This window comes from Frieseomelitta varia, unplaced genomic scaffold (genome assembly GCF_011392965.1).
Source record: "Frieseomelitta varia isolate USP_RPSP 00005682 unplaced genomic scaffold, Fvar_1.2 scaffold_134, whole genome shotgun sequence".
Taxonomy (NCBI): Eukaryota; Metazoa; Arthropoda; class Insecta; order Hymenoptera; family Apidae; genus Frieseomelitta; species Frieseomelitta varia.
This window is the reverse complement of record NW_025109017.1, coordinates 48836-64063: the sequence shown is the minus strand read 5'-3', so window position 1 is coordinate 64063 and position 15228 is coordinate 48836. Positions and strand designations below refer to the sequence as shown.

At 37.6% G+C, this 15228-nt stretch overlaps 1 protein-coding gene across 7 annotated transcripts in view; it reads right to left on the bottom strand.

Moving 5' to 3' along the window:
* Nucleotides 1–15228, bottom strand: part of LOC122530230 (segmentation protein cap'n'collar) — a 99004-nt gene that overhangs the window by 59911 nt on the left and 23865 nt on the right. For all 7 annotated transcript variants that reach the window (XM_043657035.1, XM_043657027.1, XM_043657019.1 and 4 more), the window contains one exon: nt 8159–8323. In XM_043657035.1, coding sequence (XP_043512970.1) covers nt 8159–8323 — 165 coding nt within the window. The remainder of the gene's footprint in view (nt 1–8158; nt 8324–15228) is intronic.

The window sequence follows — 15228 nt, the reverse complement described above, 5'->3', positions numbered from 1 at the left end:
TCCACAGTTAAATGCTTGAAGATACAATCGTTCGACATTATACAATTAAGACGTATACGTCATCTTGCGAAGAAACTAAAAAAATTATTTGGCAAAATGTCGATATATTAGCATGTTACACCTGAAAGTCACACGAGCCCAGAGGGTTAAAGAGGGTTAAAGATCCCTCCCACAGTTAAAAGCTTGAAGATACAATCGTTCGTGTGAGATGTAATCAAAATTGAGAGGAACTCGGAGATGGAAGGGGATTTCGAACTTTGTAGAGTGAGTTTGGCCGAAAATTCTCGGTTGATAGAATGAAAAGAATCGAGAGAGAGAGAGAGAGAGAGATCGAGAGAGGCGACGTAACAATAGCTGAATTCACCGGGATGGCATTCGGGGACCGTGAAAGTCGACGATCATAGAGACGTCATAATCAAGGGAAGCTAACGGCAACGTGAAAAAAAGAAGGCGGACGCTCATATGGGCCATACACCATCGGTGTTATATACCGGGGGCCGCAGTGAAATGAGTTTAATGAAAATAGCATTGTACCCGATCATTAATCATAGCGAGTCTCTCTCTGATAGTAGCTATCCCGACCATTCTGGCTTCTCTCTTTCTCGCTTCCCTTTCCTCGCCCGATGCTTTTCATCCCCTTCTATCGTTGCCTCAGTCTCTTTTTCATTCAGCGTGATGTATCGTCGTCGAGTGGGTGCGTTATACCAAGATCCGTGGTTATGAATACAAACTTCGATCAATCCTCTCTCCACCTCTCCCGATCGGACAACTCCCGGCTTGAAATGAAACTAAGTGCAACGCAGTTACGCGCCATCGGAGGGAACCACGCAACGATGCGTGCGTCCTTCCTTTTTCCTGCTTCCTGCTCGAACTTTCCGATATCTTTCCTACCCTTTTAATTTCACTGCTTCGTTTTGTTGAACTCGAAGACGAGATCGTCGGAAAAATCACTATTTTTTTCTTTTTTTTTTATGTCGGGAGTTGTCTTTTGAACAAATAAAACTCACTGAAATTGAACAACGAAACCGAGTTGATCAATTTGATAACGATTCAACCAGATCACGGAGAAGACTCGTTTCGTTTCTATTATAAGTATTATTTCAAAATTTCACATTTTCTACCGCAGGATTTGTATGTTTTTTTTTTTTTTTTTTTTCAAAGAAGTAAACGAAAGTAAGAAACGAAATCTAGAGAAACTGAGGTAAAGCAGAGTGATCTAAATCACAAATCTAGATTCATAAACGCGCTGTTAACGTTACCATTCGGAATAGAGGCGAATCTCTCGTTCAACAATGGTGGTTCGAGTGACAATGGTGGTCCTGTCATCGTTCGGCACAGCTCTCAATTAAGACTTTTCGGACCACTCTCGGCGTCACGAGCCGAACGTTTCGATCTGTCGGTCGAAAGGAACGCTAGAATCCGTATTGATCACCGCGAGTATCTACGAAATCAATGGGCCACCGTGACCATCCAGCCAGCTATTGAAGTGGCCGGGTTGTTGCCAGTCACGGTTCTGCGAATAATTCGTAACCTGTCGTCTTCACGAATTCGCAACACGCCGATCCTGGCACCTTTGATCCTGATTCTACTTCAAAAGTGATAACTTTACCTCCATTATTCCTATACCGATACCAAATACGTACCTATCTAACCATAGGTATGAAACGCGCCGAATTATAAATTTAGATTCTATTTTTTTTCAATCAAATTCGTACAAATCTGCAGTCTAAAAAAGAAAAGAAAGTTCTGAAACGAAAATTCTTCTATTGGCCAAAAAGTAATTGCGTTTCGAACAATGAACAAATTTCATTTGAAACATTTGAACATTCATTGTGTGACTTGGTGTGACCTGATGATTTCGAGCTCGTTCTAAAAAAAAAAAAAAAATGATCTTCTTAACAATTGCTTGTTTGGCGTCGACTTCAAAATCGAATGGGACATTTTGCTGCACTAGTCTTTCGAAAAGGAAAAAAAAAGTTTGCAAATTATCTGATTATATCTACGTGGTTGCTAAACTTCACTATCCACTGACGAGGATGACAAAATGTTCTTCAAAAACATTTATGTACCGATAAGTTATATTTGTTTGTCACTAAAAGAAATTCGATTTTCAAACAGAAAAAAAAAAAAAAAAAAAAAAACGCGGAGTTGAGAGCATTGAGGGGGAGAGAAAAGACGATAAAACAACCTCGTTAAATACATAATTTATAAAAAGAATTTAAACACAAACCGCTAACATAAAATTTTCGAGTTTTTAAAACGAGACAGTTACGGTAGTAATGGATAAAAATTATATGACTCATACAACTCATATGATTCATATGACTCATATGATTCATATGACTCATATGGTAAAGTCATATTGACTTTATCTCTTTTACGAACATTCGGGAACATGAGTGTTTTGCTCGAAAACCGGAGTCAATCTAGAAAAATTCACCCCTCGCGCTGGCAACTGGTTTGCGCGGACCATAACGAGTGACCGAACCGTATACGATAATTCGTCGATTTTCTTTTTCTTTTGAACTCTTTCGTCTAATATCACTGGACAGATATTATTAAAAAGTAATAAACTTATCATTCGTTTCGCCTGGGTTACATTTAAATATACTTGAAACTGAGAAACTGTTGNCTTTTTTAGAACAGGCTGCAGCTCTGCGCGAGCATTGAAAAAAATTTTTTTTTTGAAAAAAAAATTTTTTTTTAAAAAAAAAAAAAAAAAAAAAAAAAAAAAACGCAGTTTCGACCAACTTGACAAAGGTAAGAAACGATCGGGAGCGCGACATCCGCGGAGCGCGGGCGCCATTTTGTCCCGAAATTTCATCCGACAGAAACAATCAGGGAGAAGAGAGAGAAGGAGGGCTGAACCCACTTCGGTTCGCTGGGCGCGTTTTCAATTTCCAGGACCATCAATACGTCCCTCGGAATCTCCCTGCCATGTTGCTCCAATCTCTTTTGCCCTGCTCCCCCTCCGCTCCTTTTATCTTGCTCTCTCCTCTCTTTTTTTCCTCGGTCGCGTCCCCGCGACCAACCGGCTTTCTTCTCCCTCGTCCTGACCCTCTTCTTCCTTTCCAGCGTGCTTTATCGATGCCGCCCCACTCGCCCAGAGGGATGCTGTGTACATCTATCATTTCGACGAACCCTCCCCGCCAGCAGGCGAACGTAGCCGCTGCTATTCGTTTCCATGTTTCCACGAATACGTTTTAGTTGGCTCTACGTGCGCCTCTACGTCACGTATATTGTTGAGGACCTACTGTATTTTTGTATCCTCTCGAAAGTCTAGTTTCCATGGCGAATAATGGTAAAAATATGATTCTTTAGCGTATGGGGATGTATGTACATTTTCCTAGATTGAACAATCTGGGGAACATGTTTCGCGTTATGCCGGACATTTGTGAAAACAAAGTACGAGTTATAGCGTGTAAAATATATTTATTGAATTGGGAATAAAGTATGAACAAACGGCGCGTTGATGCCTAAAATGTAGAAGAGGTTTCTAACAGGGATCGAAAAAGTGAAGGAACTTTTCGGTTAGGTTCTATTTGAAACATGGATCTTTTTGGTTAGGTTCCATTTGAAACATGGGATAAAACTACGTGTTGATAAGATAAAAAAATGTTTGATGAAAATATGAATCTTTTTGGTTAGGTCCTATTTAAAACATGGGTCTTTTTGGTTAGGTCCTGTTTGAAACATGGGACGTGTTGATGCCCCTAAAGTGTTTCTAGGGCATCGAAGAAGTGAAGGAACTTTTAGTTTAGGTTCTATTTGAAACATGGATCTTTTAGGTTAGGTTCTATTTGAAACATGAATCTTTTTGGTTAGGTTCCATTTGAAACATGGGATAAAACTACGTGTTGATAAGATAAAAAAGTGTTTCTAACAGGGATCGAAAAAATGAAGGAACTTTTAGGTTAGGTTCTATCTGAAATATGAATCTTTTTGGTTAGGTCCTGTTTGATACATGGGACGTGTTGATGCCCCTAAAGTGTTTCTAGGGCATCGAAGAAGTGAAGGAACTTTTAGGTTAGGTTCTATTTGAAACATGGATCTTTTAGGTTAGGTTCTATTTGAAACATGAATCTTTTTGGTTAGGTTTCATTTGAAACATGGGATAAAACTACGCGTTGATAAGATAAAAAAATGTTTCTAACAGGGATCGAAAAAATGAAGGAAGTTTTAGGTTAGGTTCTATCTGAAATATGAATCTTTTTGGTTAGGTCCTATTTAAAACATGGATCTTTTTGGTTAGGTCCTGTTTGATACATGGGACGTGTTGATGCTCCTAAAATGAACAAGTGATTTTAACAGGGATCGAAGAAGTGAAGGAACTTTTAGGTTAGGTCCTATTTCAAACATGGATCGTGGAACTTTCTTGAAAAATGTTCTCAAGTTACAGATGTTCCGACGAGAACAGATAAATAAATGCTGTTAAAGATACAAATTTCAGGCAGAATGGAATTTGTAAAAATGTAAAAATAAAAATTTTTCTGTCGGAGGAGCTCGTCAGTATTAAAGATATTCTCGATATTTGTTAATAATATACTGACACTGAATACTATTCAGCTCTAGTAAGATTTTTAACTGACCTCTTGCCTTACAATTTTTCTTTCTAATATTCTTAGATAAGCATTACTTGTAACTGTAACGATATTTCAGATGTGAAACATTGAAACGTTATTAATTATAATATATAATTTGCACTCGTTAATGTTCAATGTTAAAGGAATTAAATTTAAACTTCGAGTCAAAATTTCACAAAACTTTGAATTTATTTTCTCATCTAAATCAAAACTTATACCACGAGTGTGGCTTGATATTATAAGACAAGGGTTTAAAAGAAACTTGTTTCCGTGAATTCTTCTACTAGATTCTAAATCTATGTACTTGTTCCACGAAAAATATAGACATTTTCGAGCAGAATTATTCTAAAGACCCTAGTTTCCAACTGAAAAAAAAAAAAAAAAAAAAAAAATGTTAAATTTATCTTACGCGTTGTACGACTACTCGAAATATTTTCGTCCTTCACCAACAGAGATGCCGCAATAATCTATTTCCTAGATAGCTGCCAGCGAAGGTGTTCGAAACGCGAAAGACGACGAGATCGTCATTTCTCGTCTTGCAGTTGAAACAATTTCAGGAACGAAATATCCGACTGAAGACAATCCGTCGAGACAATAGTTGTCAACGCGCGGCGAAAGGAATCGGGGGAGAGACTTTTGTTCTCAGTTACACTCGCGGACCGATGTGCGTGCCTGCTTTCGATCGGCATCGAGGGGATATATTTCCCTGGCGGAAAGTTACGTGGACGGCCGTGGTCCGACACGAGCGGCGTGCCCTCACAAAGGTGGAACCCGGTTGGAAACAATACGATCTTCGAGGAGGAAGAATCCGAAAGGCGAAGCAAGCCGGATAGCGATTGGAGAAAAGGGGAGAAGGGACGCCTCGACTTACCACCCGATGATCGTGAGAAGAGAGAAGAAGAGGACGCGAGGACACGTGAAGAGGAGAGAAAAGAAGAGAAGAGAAGAGAAGAGAAGAGGAGAGGAGAGGAGAGGAGAGAAAGAACGGGTCGAGAAGTCTGATGGGTTACCCGCCCAGAACGTCGTGCAACGTCATCGTCGGTGACCGTAGTAGTATGGATGAGCTCTCGTTGGCTCCGATCCTCGTGGATACTTAAATGTTCTTCGTGCTCGTCGACTGAAACGCGCCGTACGAAGGAAATCGGCGGGACGTTGGGACGAAAAAGGTTGTGTCGCGGCGTAATAGAAAGCGAATTGAATCGGCCGAGCGACTCGGACTGAGCACGATTTCAGTTTCTTCGAGGAAATTACGCTTCGTTGAGCAACGACAGAGTGACCCGACCGAACGAATTTCTCATTGTACCGATCGTTCGATATCGCTATTGATATTCGATCGTTTCGAACTTCGCGAGCGAGCCGCCGACTCGAGATCAGGTTCTGTTCATTACTCGACGAGAACAATAATTTTCACATATTCTCGCGTACGAGAGGAAAACTGGAGGAAAACTGGAGAAGAGAAGCCGATTTGTGGGGGCTCGGATATATCGGATGAGAGATAGTATCCGAAGGCGCGTAGGATGGTTCTGTCCTTAATCCTAATCTCTCTGGTGTCTACGGGTTCTGCTCCTGGGATTATAGCTTCCGACTGGATCTGTGTTTGACCGATTATCACGATGGGAGTCCACACGCGCAGACCTGATAAGAACGAAGGACCCGCAGGGGAGAAAGATTTCTTCTTCTAGTCTAGAAAAATCGTGATTCGAATTTGCGTTGAAATTGGTCTTTGTAAAACAAATGGTCTTCGTAAAACAAATATTTGAGGAAAACGTATTAACATTTACATTGGAGAAATTAAAAAGGTATTAAGCAAATCTTTTTTCACAAGGTAATATATACCGTTAGATTCGTCTAATTTCATCAATTTACACGAAAACTGTATCTTCAATGATTTTCGAGATATTTGACAAAATATGTTCACCCTAAAAAAAAAAAATATTTCTTCAAGAACCACATTTGTGCCAAATTTCATCAAAATCGGTGATCGATACCTTGATATGTCCCCCTTTAGACTCGTTTCTCCTAGATATGACCTATCAGATGACTTTGCAATCTATTAGAAATTCGAACAGAAGGAAGGACTAACTATAACTAACGCGATAAATTTCGATTATTCGTTTTTTTTTTTAGTCGAGGAAGCGAGAGATTGCAAGGAGATAGCCACCCTTGTTGGAGTGGCGAATTCTCCAGTTAGTCCAGCGGTTAGTCACTTTTGTTTGATACCTCGCCGATACCTCTCGACCTCACGACGAATCGATACCGATCTATCGGCACGGATCGCTTGCCTCTCATCGGTCGTATCTCTACTCGAGTATTAATACGATCAAATCTGCACTCTCTTATCTCTTTCTCTTTTTCTTTCTCTCTCGTTGCTTCCCCGATCGAGCTTCCAATCGTCGAAAGCTGCGACGATTTCAACCTCGACTCGAAGCATTTCCCACGACGAGTGAAAATCTCGACAGTACAGTGACTGTCTGAATCGAGACTTTCCATCGTACGTGAAAGATGGATCTATCAGAAGAGATAACAGACGCAAAAGAACGAAAAAAACAATAAGTCATTAATTGCTAATTGCGGCTTGCGATCGGGAGAAAGCGCTGCGGATATCGAATTTTAAATCACGAATCGATGTTCTTAATCGGAGATCGATCGATTCGGTTCGAAGCAGGGATCGAAAGTGTTGAATTATTCTTTTTTTTTTCAGTTAAGGTTCCTTAAAACTTTTTCGAACAATATTCTCGTGTTACAAAATATCGCCACGAGCAAACGCTCTCTTGAAGATCCAAAGTTTCAGACAGAATGAAAATTATTAAAAAAAAAAAAAAAAAATGTAATTTTTTTATGAAATGTAACTTCAAGTTTAATTTTTTATAAATTATCAACGTGATTTTTCTGTCGGAGGAGTTCATCAATAAATAAATAAATCTCGATACTTGGACGATATTTGACGAATAGTACTCGAATATAAAAATGGATTTTTAACTGACGTAACTTGCCTCATAATTTTCTTTCCAATATTCTTGGATCAGCTTCGACACTTGATATTCTTAGATACTTGATACTTGTAATTATAACATTTCAAATGTAAAACATTGAAACTTATAATTTACAAATTTATTATTTCTTCATATTCTTGTTATATTACAATTTCTTTATAATTCACATATAACTTATTGTTATTATGTTTCTTAATTCCTTATAATTCACACTTGTCAACATTCAATTTAACGGAATTAAATCTCTAAAGCTTCGAGTTAAAATTTCACACTTCAGTACTGCAGTTTATTTCTTCTTCTAAAGGCTCGATAATTAAAAAGTTAAACGTTCTAAAATAATCTTTTTCTTGCTGGAACTTTTATTAGAGACATTCATTCTTTGAAACATTCATTCCACGGAAAACACGTGTTCGAAAGTGTTCCCAAGCATTTTTTTCAATGAAATAAAAATTCCGCACAGAAACAGAGATGTTTCTTTAGACGTATGTACGCAAGTAGTTCGAACAGAACTTTTTTTTCTTTAACGAAAAGAACCTTAACATCGATCCCTGGTTCGAACAAAATGTTAGGTGTGCGACTAACCTTTTCATTGCTCCCGTTGATCGCTTCCAGAGCCTTCAACTTCTCGATCTCGTCGTCGGACCCTTTTTCCACCGTGGGCGCTTTCTTCGCTGTTGTCGTTGGCTCCACCAACGTGAATCCGAGATCCACGTCTTGCTTCCAGAGCACTTCGATCAGATCCATGTCCTGAAACAACATATCGCGAGGTGAAACGCGTTAAAAGTTTCCACACAGGCGCGTCGAATCTAAAAAGAAACAACACCCGTCGACGTATGAATTAAATTGAATTGAAATTCGAATGTGACCGAGAAATGATATTTATTTTTCACTTCGACATTTATTCGCGATCATTTTCATACTGCAAAAGTGTCACGAACGCGATACAACAAAATACATACAACAAAATTAATAAAAAATGGCGGAAAGAAGAAATTAATAATTTAAGCAAACAGATATTAAATATTTAAATATAACGTAAATATATTATATAAATAAATATATATATATAATATATATAAATATATTATATAAATAAATATAAAATATTAAATAAATTAATAATTTAAATTTTACAGTCGTTTATGAAACGCGTACGTCAAAAAATTAAAATATTGGGTTGAGTGGGTTTCGATAAAATAACTTTACCTGTCAACATGAAAAAAGCAACAATCACACTCTAATCATTCCAGTTGCTATCATTTATCATTGTAGCTTGGCGTACAATTCAGCTGTGTTTGATGTAAAAACATTTTTGACGAATTCTCGGGACTTGGTTGTTGGAGAATTTTTTCCCCCCCGTCAGGGAAAAAAATTTCGCAGGGATCGGAACAGATAATGATCAGACGGCGACGTGAGGATAGAATAGATCAGCCCTTCTTTTCCCGCGTTATTCTTGCTTTGTTCTTTCCGCTAAAAGTACGTGGAACACTCAGCTTGCTGACTTCCTCTGTCTTTTCTAAATGGCGGCATACCGTGATATGTTTCATAATTCGAAGATCCACCAATGATTTTAAATTTTCGTGCGAGATCAGGCTCATCCTTCAGAATGAAATTTGGCAAATCAATCACCCGCTTCCCAGTCGATTGTGACTCCTTTCTTTTTTCTTGGCTCAAATTCCTACGACATTTGTTTTTATCTCTCCGTTTCAAGAGAAGCTGAGAAATGTATTATTTAATTGCGACGTGCACGACAAACGCACCATTCGCGATTTATTCCCAAAAATCAAATTACGACTGAACGTAATATTACAGATATCCAGGGTGATTTTTCTCCTACTTACAGCCATCTGACAAAGAAAAGTTGAACTGTACAACGTGTACAGTAGGTAGGTATCGATAAAAAAAAAAATTTCGAAAACTGTTTGTTTTCATAGCTAAATCAAGGTCACTTTGGATGAAACAAATAGAAACACATAATTTTCTTTTTCACCGTGTTGTAGAGAACATCGAGACGAATTCAAAATACACATTGTATGATATTTTTATCAACATGTTACTCCATTTACAGTAGTGAAGAACGTTAATTTTGTTGCCGCAAATCTATCTCTGCTCACTTTAGTAGCTTCTCTTGCATTCGCTGAAAATTAACAGCATTTCAACTCTCTCGAAATTAGAAAAGGAGCACATTGTCACAAGCGATTACTTTGCACCAAATATTGGAAATACGAAACGAAATGACCGCAATGACACGCTGCAAATAGACTCTAGTCCTATGTTTACATTCAGTAATCTGAGGTCAACTATGTTTACACTGTCTTAGACTCAAATACGACAAGTTAAAGTAAGCCAAATGCTTCACATCTCCACTACTGTAAATGGAGTAACATGTTAATAAAAATATCAAATAATATGTGTTTTGGAATTCGTCTCCATGTTCTCTATAATACGGTGAAAAAAAAATTATGTGTTCCTGTTTGTCTCGTGCAAAGTGACCTGGATTTAGCTACGAAAACAAACAGTTTTCGAAATTTATTTTTACTGACACCTATTGTACACCTTGTGTCGTTCAACTTTTCTTCGAAACTTCTTTTTGTCAGATGACTGTAAGTAGGAGAAAAATCGTGCGTTACAGGAAATCGCCCTGTGTATCAACGCACGCGCAAAATAAAAACACGAGAATTTCGCGGCGACGCGACGAAAGTTTCGCACGCCCGCCTTTGTGAGAGTTAATAACGCAATACACGGTCCCGATCGAGTAGTCGTCCGCAATCGTAATCACGACGCCGGAGAGATTCATTTTTATCGCCGGGCTACGAGATTATGTCCCTCGCGGGGAGTCCCCATCGACGAACGTGTGTACAAAAGTGCATGATTAATGACGGCCCCGAGTATCGATGCATCTCGGAACGGAGGAGGAGAGATCGAAAGGAGAAGAAAGAGACCGGAGGGGGGAGGGGGAGGAGGAGGAGGAAAGGACCAGTCACGTGACGGGGCACAATCGTCGGGACAGCTGGCCCGTAGCTTTTAATTGAGCCAATTTCGCCGAGTTCGTATTCAACCTCGTTAACTAATCTACAGATTTTCTTCGCTAATTTAAACACGGCGGTTATTACGGCCATTTGCTGACTAAGAAGACAACGAGTCGAGCAAACGCCGCCCGTAATTAGATTTCGCGGTTAACTGGGAAATAACGTTGCTTTCGTTTTTTTGTTTTTTTTTTTTTTTTAAACTCTTTTGATAAAAACACTTTGATTCGTCAACGTCGGCTCGTTGACAGAGCCGGAGAGATTAACGACAAGAGCTAAGAGGGAAGTTTGTCCCTTAACCTCTTGCGCTAGTAACTGGTTTTCACGGACCATAACGAGTGACCAAACCTAACCCGTCGCACAATAACTCGTCTTACTTTTGAATTCATCGGTACCTCACTGAATAGAAATGACCGAGAAATAATGAATTTATTGTTTTGCCTCGATTATATTTCAATATACTTGAAACTGAGGAACTATTGCAACTTTGGACCCAAATATTCATTTCTTCAATCGACAATTCAATCGACTCGTTTCACGGTTTTGATAATAAATAAACGAAATTACACAGATACGAATTTGTAGTGCAGACAACTCTTATTAAGTAATTTAACTGATTATATTATAAAAAATAATAATAAATAATTAATGAACTTGATAAAGTATATGATTTGAATTCATATTATAGAAATAAAATTTTCTATTAATTTTAATTATAAATATAAAATAATAAAATTAATATTATATATATATATATGTAAAATTATATATATTATACATATAATATTACATATAATATATGCAATCTGCGCACTGCAATCTTACGGAGACACTTTCCTTCTGTGCATTTGCTATAAATAATGAATCACGTTTGCGGATTAAGTGACTAGCAAATTGCGTCTACGTTTATCCCGTCATGTCGGTAGAAAGGGGAGGGACATTTTTCCAATAGTTGGGTATTAAGAGCACAATTGACGAACCGACGCCGAGAAGAAAAGTCTCGTTACGATTTCCATCGATCAAGAATCGCAGAGTAAACGAGAGGAAAGGAGGGAGAGTGTGTGAAAGCCATCTACGTGTTACAGATAGGCGAACGAAGATCAGACACGCTGATTTTTACTCGGAACGAGCAACACCGTGACAACTCGCGGCCTGCTTATTAAAGTCGCAGAACGGATTAGTACTTCGCTTGCGCCTCCACGGAAGCGGGAGGATTTCTCTTATTTACCGAAGATTAAGAAGATCGTAGAGTGCCTGAAGTGAAAGAGCAGAGATTAAGAAGTAGGCAGACAATTAGAAATTTCTTGCCGCACGATCGTTTTTTTTTTTTTTTTTTGGTAACGAGACGTATGTCACACATTTTCACTTCACATTTTTAAACTCTCGATTGTGAAACACAAGTCACATTTTTCACGGGGAATATTAAAGTTCAGTATGTTGTCGATTAATTTTATGTTACACGTCAATGTTATTATCAATTTCTATATTTTTTTGTAATCTCGTTCTGAATCAGAAAATTATTTTATGTACCTATCGGCTATTGTAACTTCATCGTGCACTATGTAATGTATATATTCGAAGATATTGTACTTCGTAAACACGTTATAAGCATTATACTTCGGATACTTTACACGCCTTTTCGCATGTTATTTGCATAGTCCTGTGCAATTTCACATTTTCAAATTTCTCACTAATGCATGAAAATTAACTTTACTTTGAGCGTTCTCACTGTATTTGAGTATTTTATTTAAATATCGTTACTTAACATAATTTAATTATATTAGAATATATTATTAGGTATAGATGTTATTAATCTAATATATATTACATCTTATTTTAATTATATATAATAATAACTATTATTATTATTATTATTATTATTATTATTATTATTATTATTATTATTATTATTATTATTATTATTATTAGAATAAGATATTAGAATATAATATTAGAATATAATATTAAATATCGGTAAATTAGAATATTAAATAATGTCAAGATATTAAAATATTAGAATACTTAGAATACTTAAATATTTTAAGTATATTAGAATATAGATATTAGAATATAATATTAAATATCATTAAATGAGAATATTAGATAATGTTAAATTAGAATATTAGATAGAATAAGATATAGAATATAATATCGTTAAATTAGAATATTAGATAATGTCAAGATATTAGAATATTAGAATACTTAAATATTTTATAATAAGATATTAGAATATTTAAATATCTTATAATAAGAATAATTAAATATCGTTCTCACATATAGTTAAATAATTTACTTTACCTGCCATGTTCTTGATCAAATAGACCTGGTCCAAAGAAAAAGAAAAAGAAAAAAAAAAAAACAAAGAAGAAACTGTCGATCAATCTGAAGTGAATATTCAATCCGGGCCGATCATCACTACGGCGTCCGACAATTTATCCGCCGCAGCGGATACATACATGATTAGCCCCCGGTATAATTATTTATTTGCCCGCGTGTATGCACAATTCCCCGCGGATCAATCGGAGAAATCATTCGACGATTACGGGGGGGGGGGAGAGCCGGGGGAGGGGTAGGTTGGCTCGTAGCCATTAATCTTTGGGCATCGTTATCGGTGATCGGGAATTTTAACACGACGCGACGCGCGGGGATAACGGGGATATGTTTCCGCGCGAGGCTCGGCCGCGGGACGGACGGTTTCGAACATTACTTCACCGAGCGTGTAATTTGATGTGCCTGATGTGTCGTTGGGGAGAAGAGAAGAGAGGAGAAGAAAAATGGAGGACGCGCGAGGACGATGAAGAGAGTGCCCAGGGTTGCGGGAAGCGTGGGTGTGCGTACGGTGTCGGCCATGTTGGAGAAACACAGCGGGATACCCGCCGCGCCCACAGCCGGCCAACGAGCCTAGTCCTCTCCTCCGCGAGTCGAATCGACTTCGATTCGACGTGTCGGGCTCGCGCGTTTCACCTGGCGACGACACCGACGCCTTTAATTTTTATTCGATTAGCCACGCGGCAACGCACGAGGCAAAGAAACACCGACTCGACAGCTTTCTATCTACGTGTATGTGTGTACGCTCTTCTTTTTGTCCTCTGCGTTACGTCAACGAGGGAACGAAAACGCGAAGAAGAAGTCGATACATTGTACTACACTGTACTCTATTAACATTCGGACGCTAAATGTGAATTTGAACTGTTACCTGAAATTCTCCATTATAAACTTGGTCATAGAAAAGATCTTTCAATGTTTCTACGTGCTATTATATATATAATTTTGTAGCATTTTTGAGACGAGAAGTATCTTCACTTGTTTTTGTCCAGTACTTACGTGACGTAAGAACATTTCAAAACGAAATGAATGGTGTATTTTAACCCTTACAGTGGTTACATCCCTTCATTTCTTAACATGTTCCTCTTTCAATTCTGTAATTGTCATTTTTTTTTTTTTTTTTTTACAGAATTCTTGTACTTTTCTTTTTTCAAACATAATCAAACAACTTATTAACTTGATTCGATATTTTCCGCTTGGGGTTTTAAATGACTCCAGGTTTGTTATATAGTATCACAACAGTTTCAATATTTAACGTCCTAAAGAGTATCAATGTGTTGGGAGTTATTGTACAAGCGAAAACAATACCCATAAGGCGACTGCCCTTAAAATCGGCGAGGAGATGAAATTTATAGGTCTCGAGTTTCAAAACATACAAGAGCGGAGGAAACGATCCTTGTACGAAGGTCATAAAATCTCGGTTGAAATTGAAGTTTACACGGTTCGAGTGTCGGGGCGTGTAATTTTAGACACTTTCAGGAATTTGAAGAGCTCCTTTCGACGTTAGACGGTGTTAAATATGTCGATTTGTGACTTGTCTCTTCAACGCATACATACTTGACTTTAATTAGTCGACAAAAATATGAATAATATGAATAAACAAGTGAAAATTGCTGTCAACACTAAAATATCCTACATACGGATCGTTATAATTTAAATGACAATTCAAATAAATAGATTTCTACAATTGGATATATTTCTGTCCAAACTAGAAATTAATATTAATTTTGAAAGTATTTTTTAAGCACTTGTAAAAAAAAAAAAAAAACTGGCTGAGCCTAAAATCAGCCGACCTAAAAATAATAAAATTATACAATTATTTATAAAATTCCTGTAATGATACATATTTCACGCAACTATAAAAACTTCTAATTCTTATCTATCAAGAAAGAAATATTATCTGTTGCCAAATTTTTCTGAAGAATCACAAGCAAGTTTGAAGTACATATCTGTGTACGATTGTATCAATCGTCAAACACAACCTCTCATAATGCTTTAATTTACGACTGTGCTGTAACTGGCTTCTGGCTATGTACAGGCACGTGCCATTAACAATTACATAACAATTACCTGCATGCTATCTTTTGCGCAACAATTCGTCAATTAGATAACAATGACTGGATTGAAAAGCAAGAATTTCTAGATTTTTTTAGAAAAATATTAATGCCCAACAGTGGTAGGTACAACAGATAACCTTGTTACCCGTAGAGTATCGCCGACTCTTACGGTCGGCGGCCATTACGCGCGGCACGTTTGAAAAATAAGGCTCGAAATAGAACAACAATCTCCGGTATCGTGACT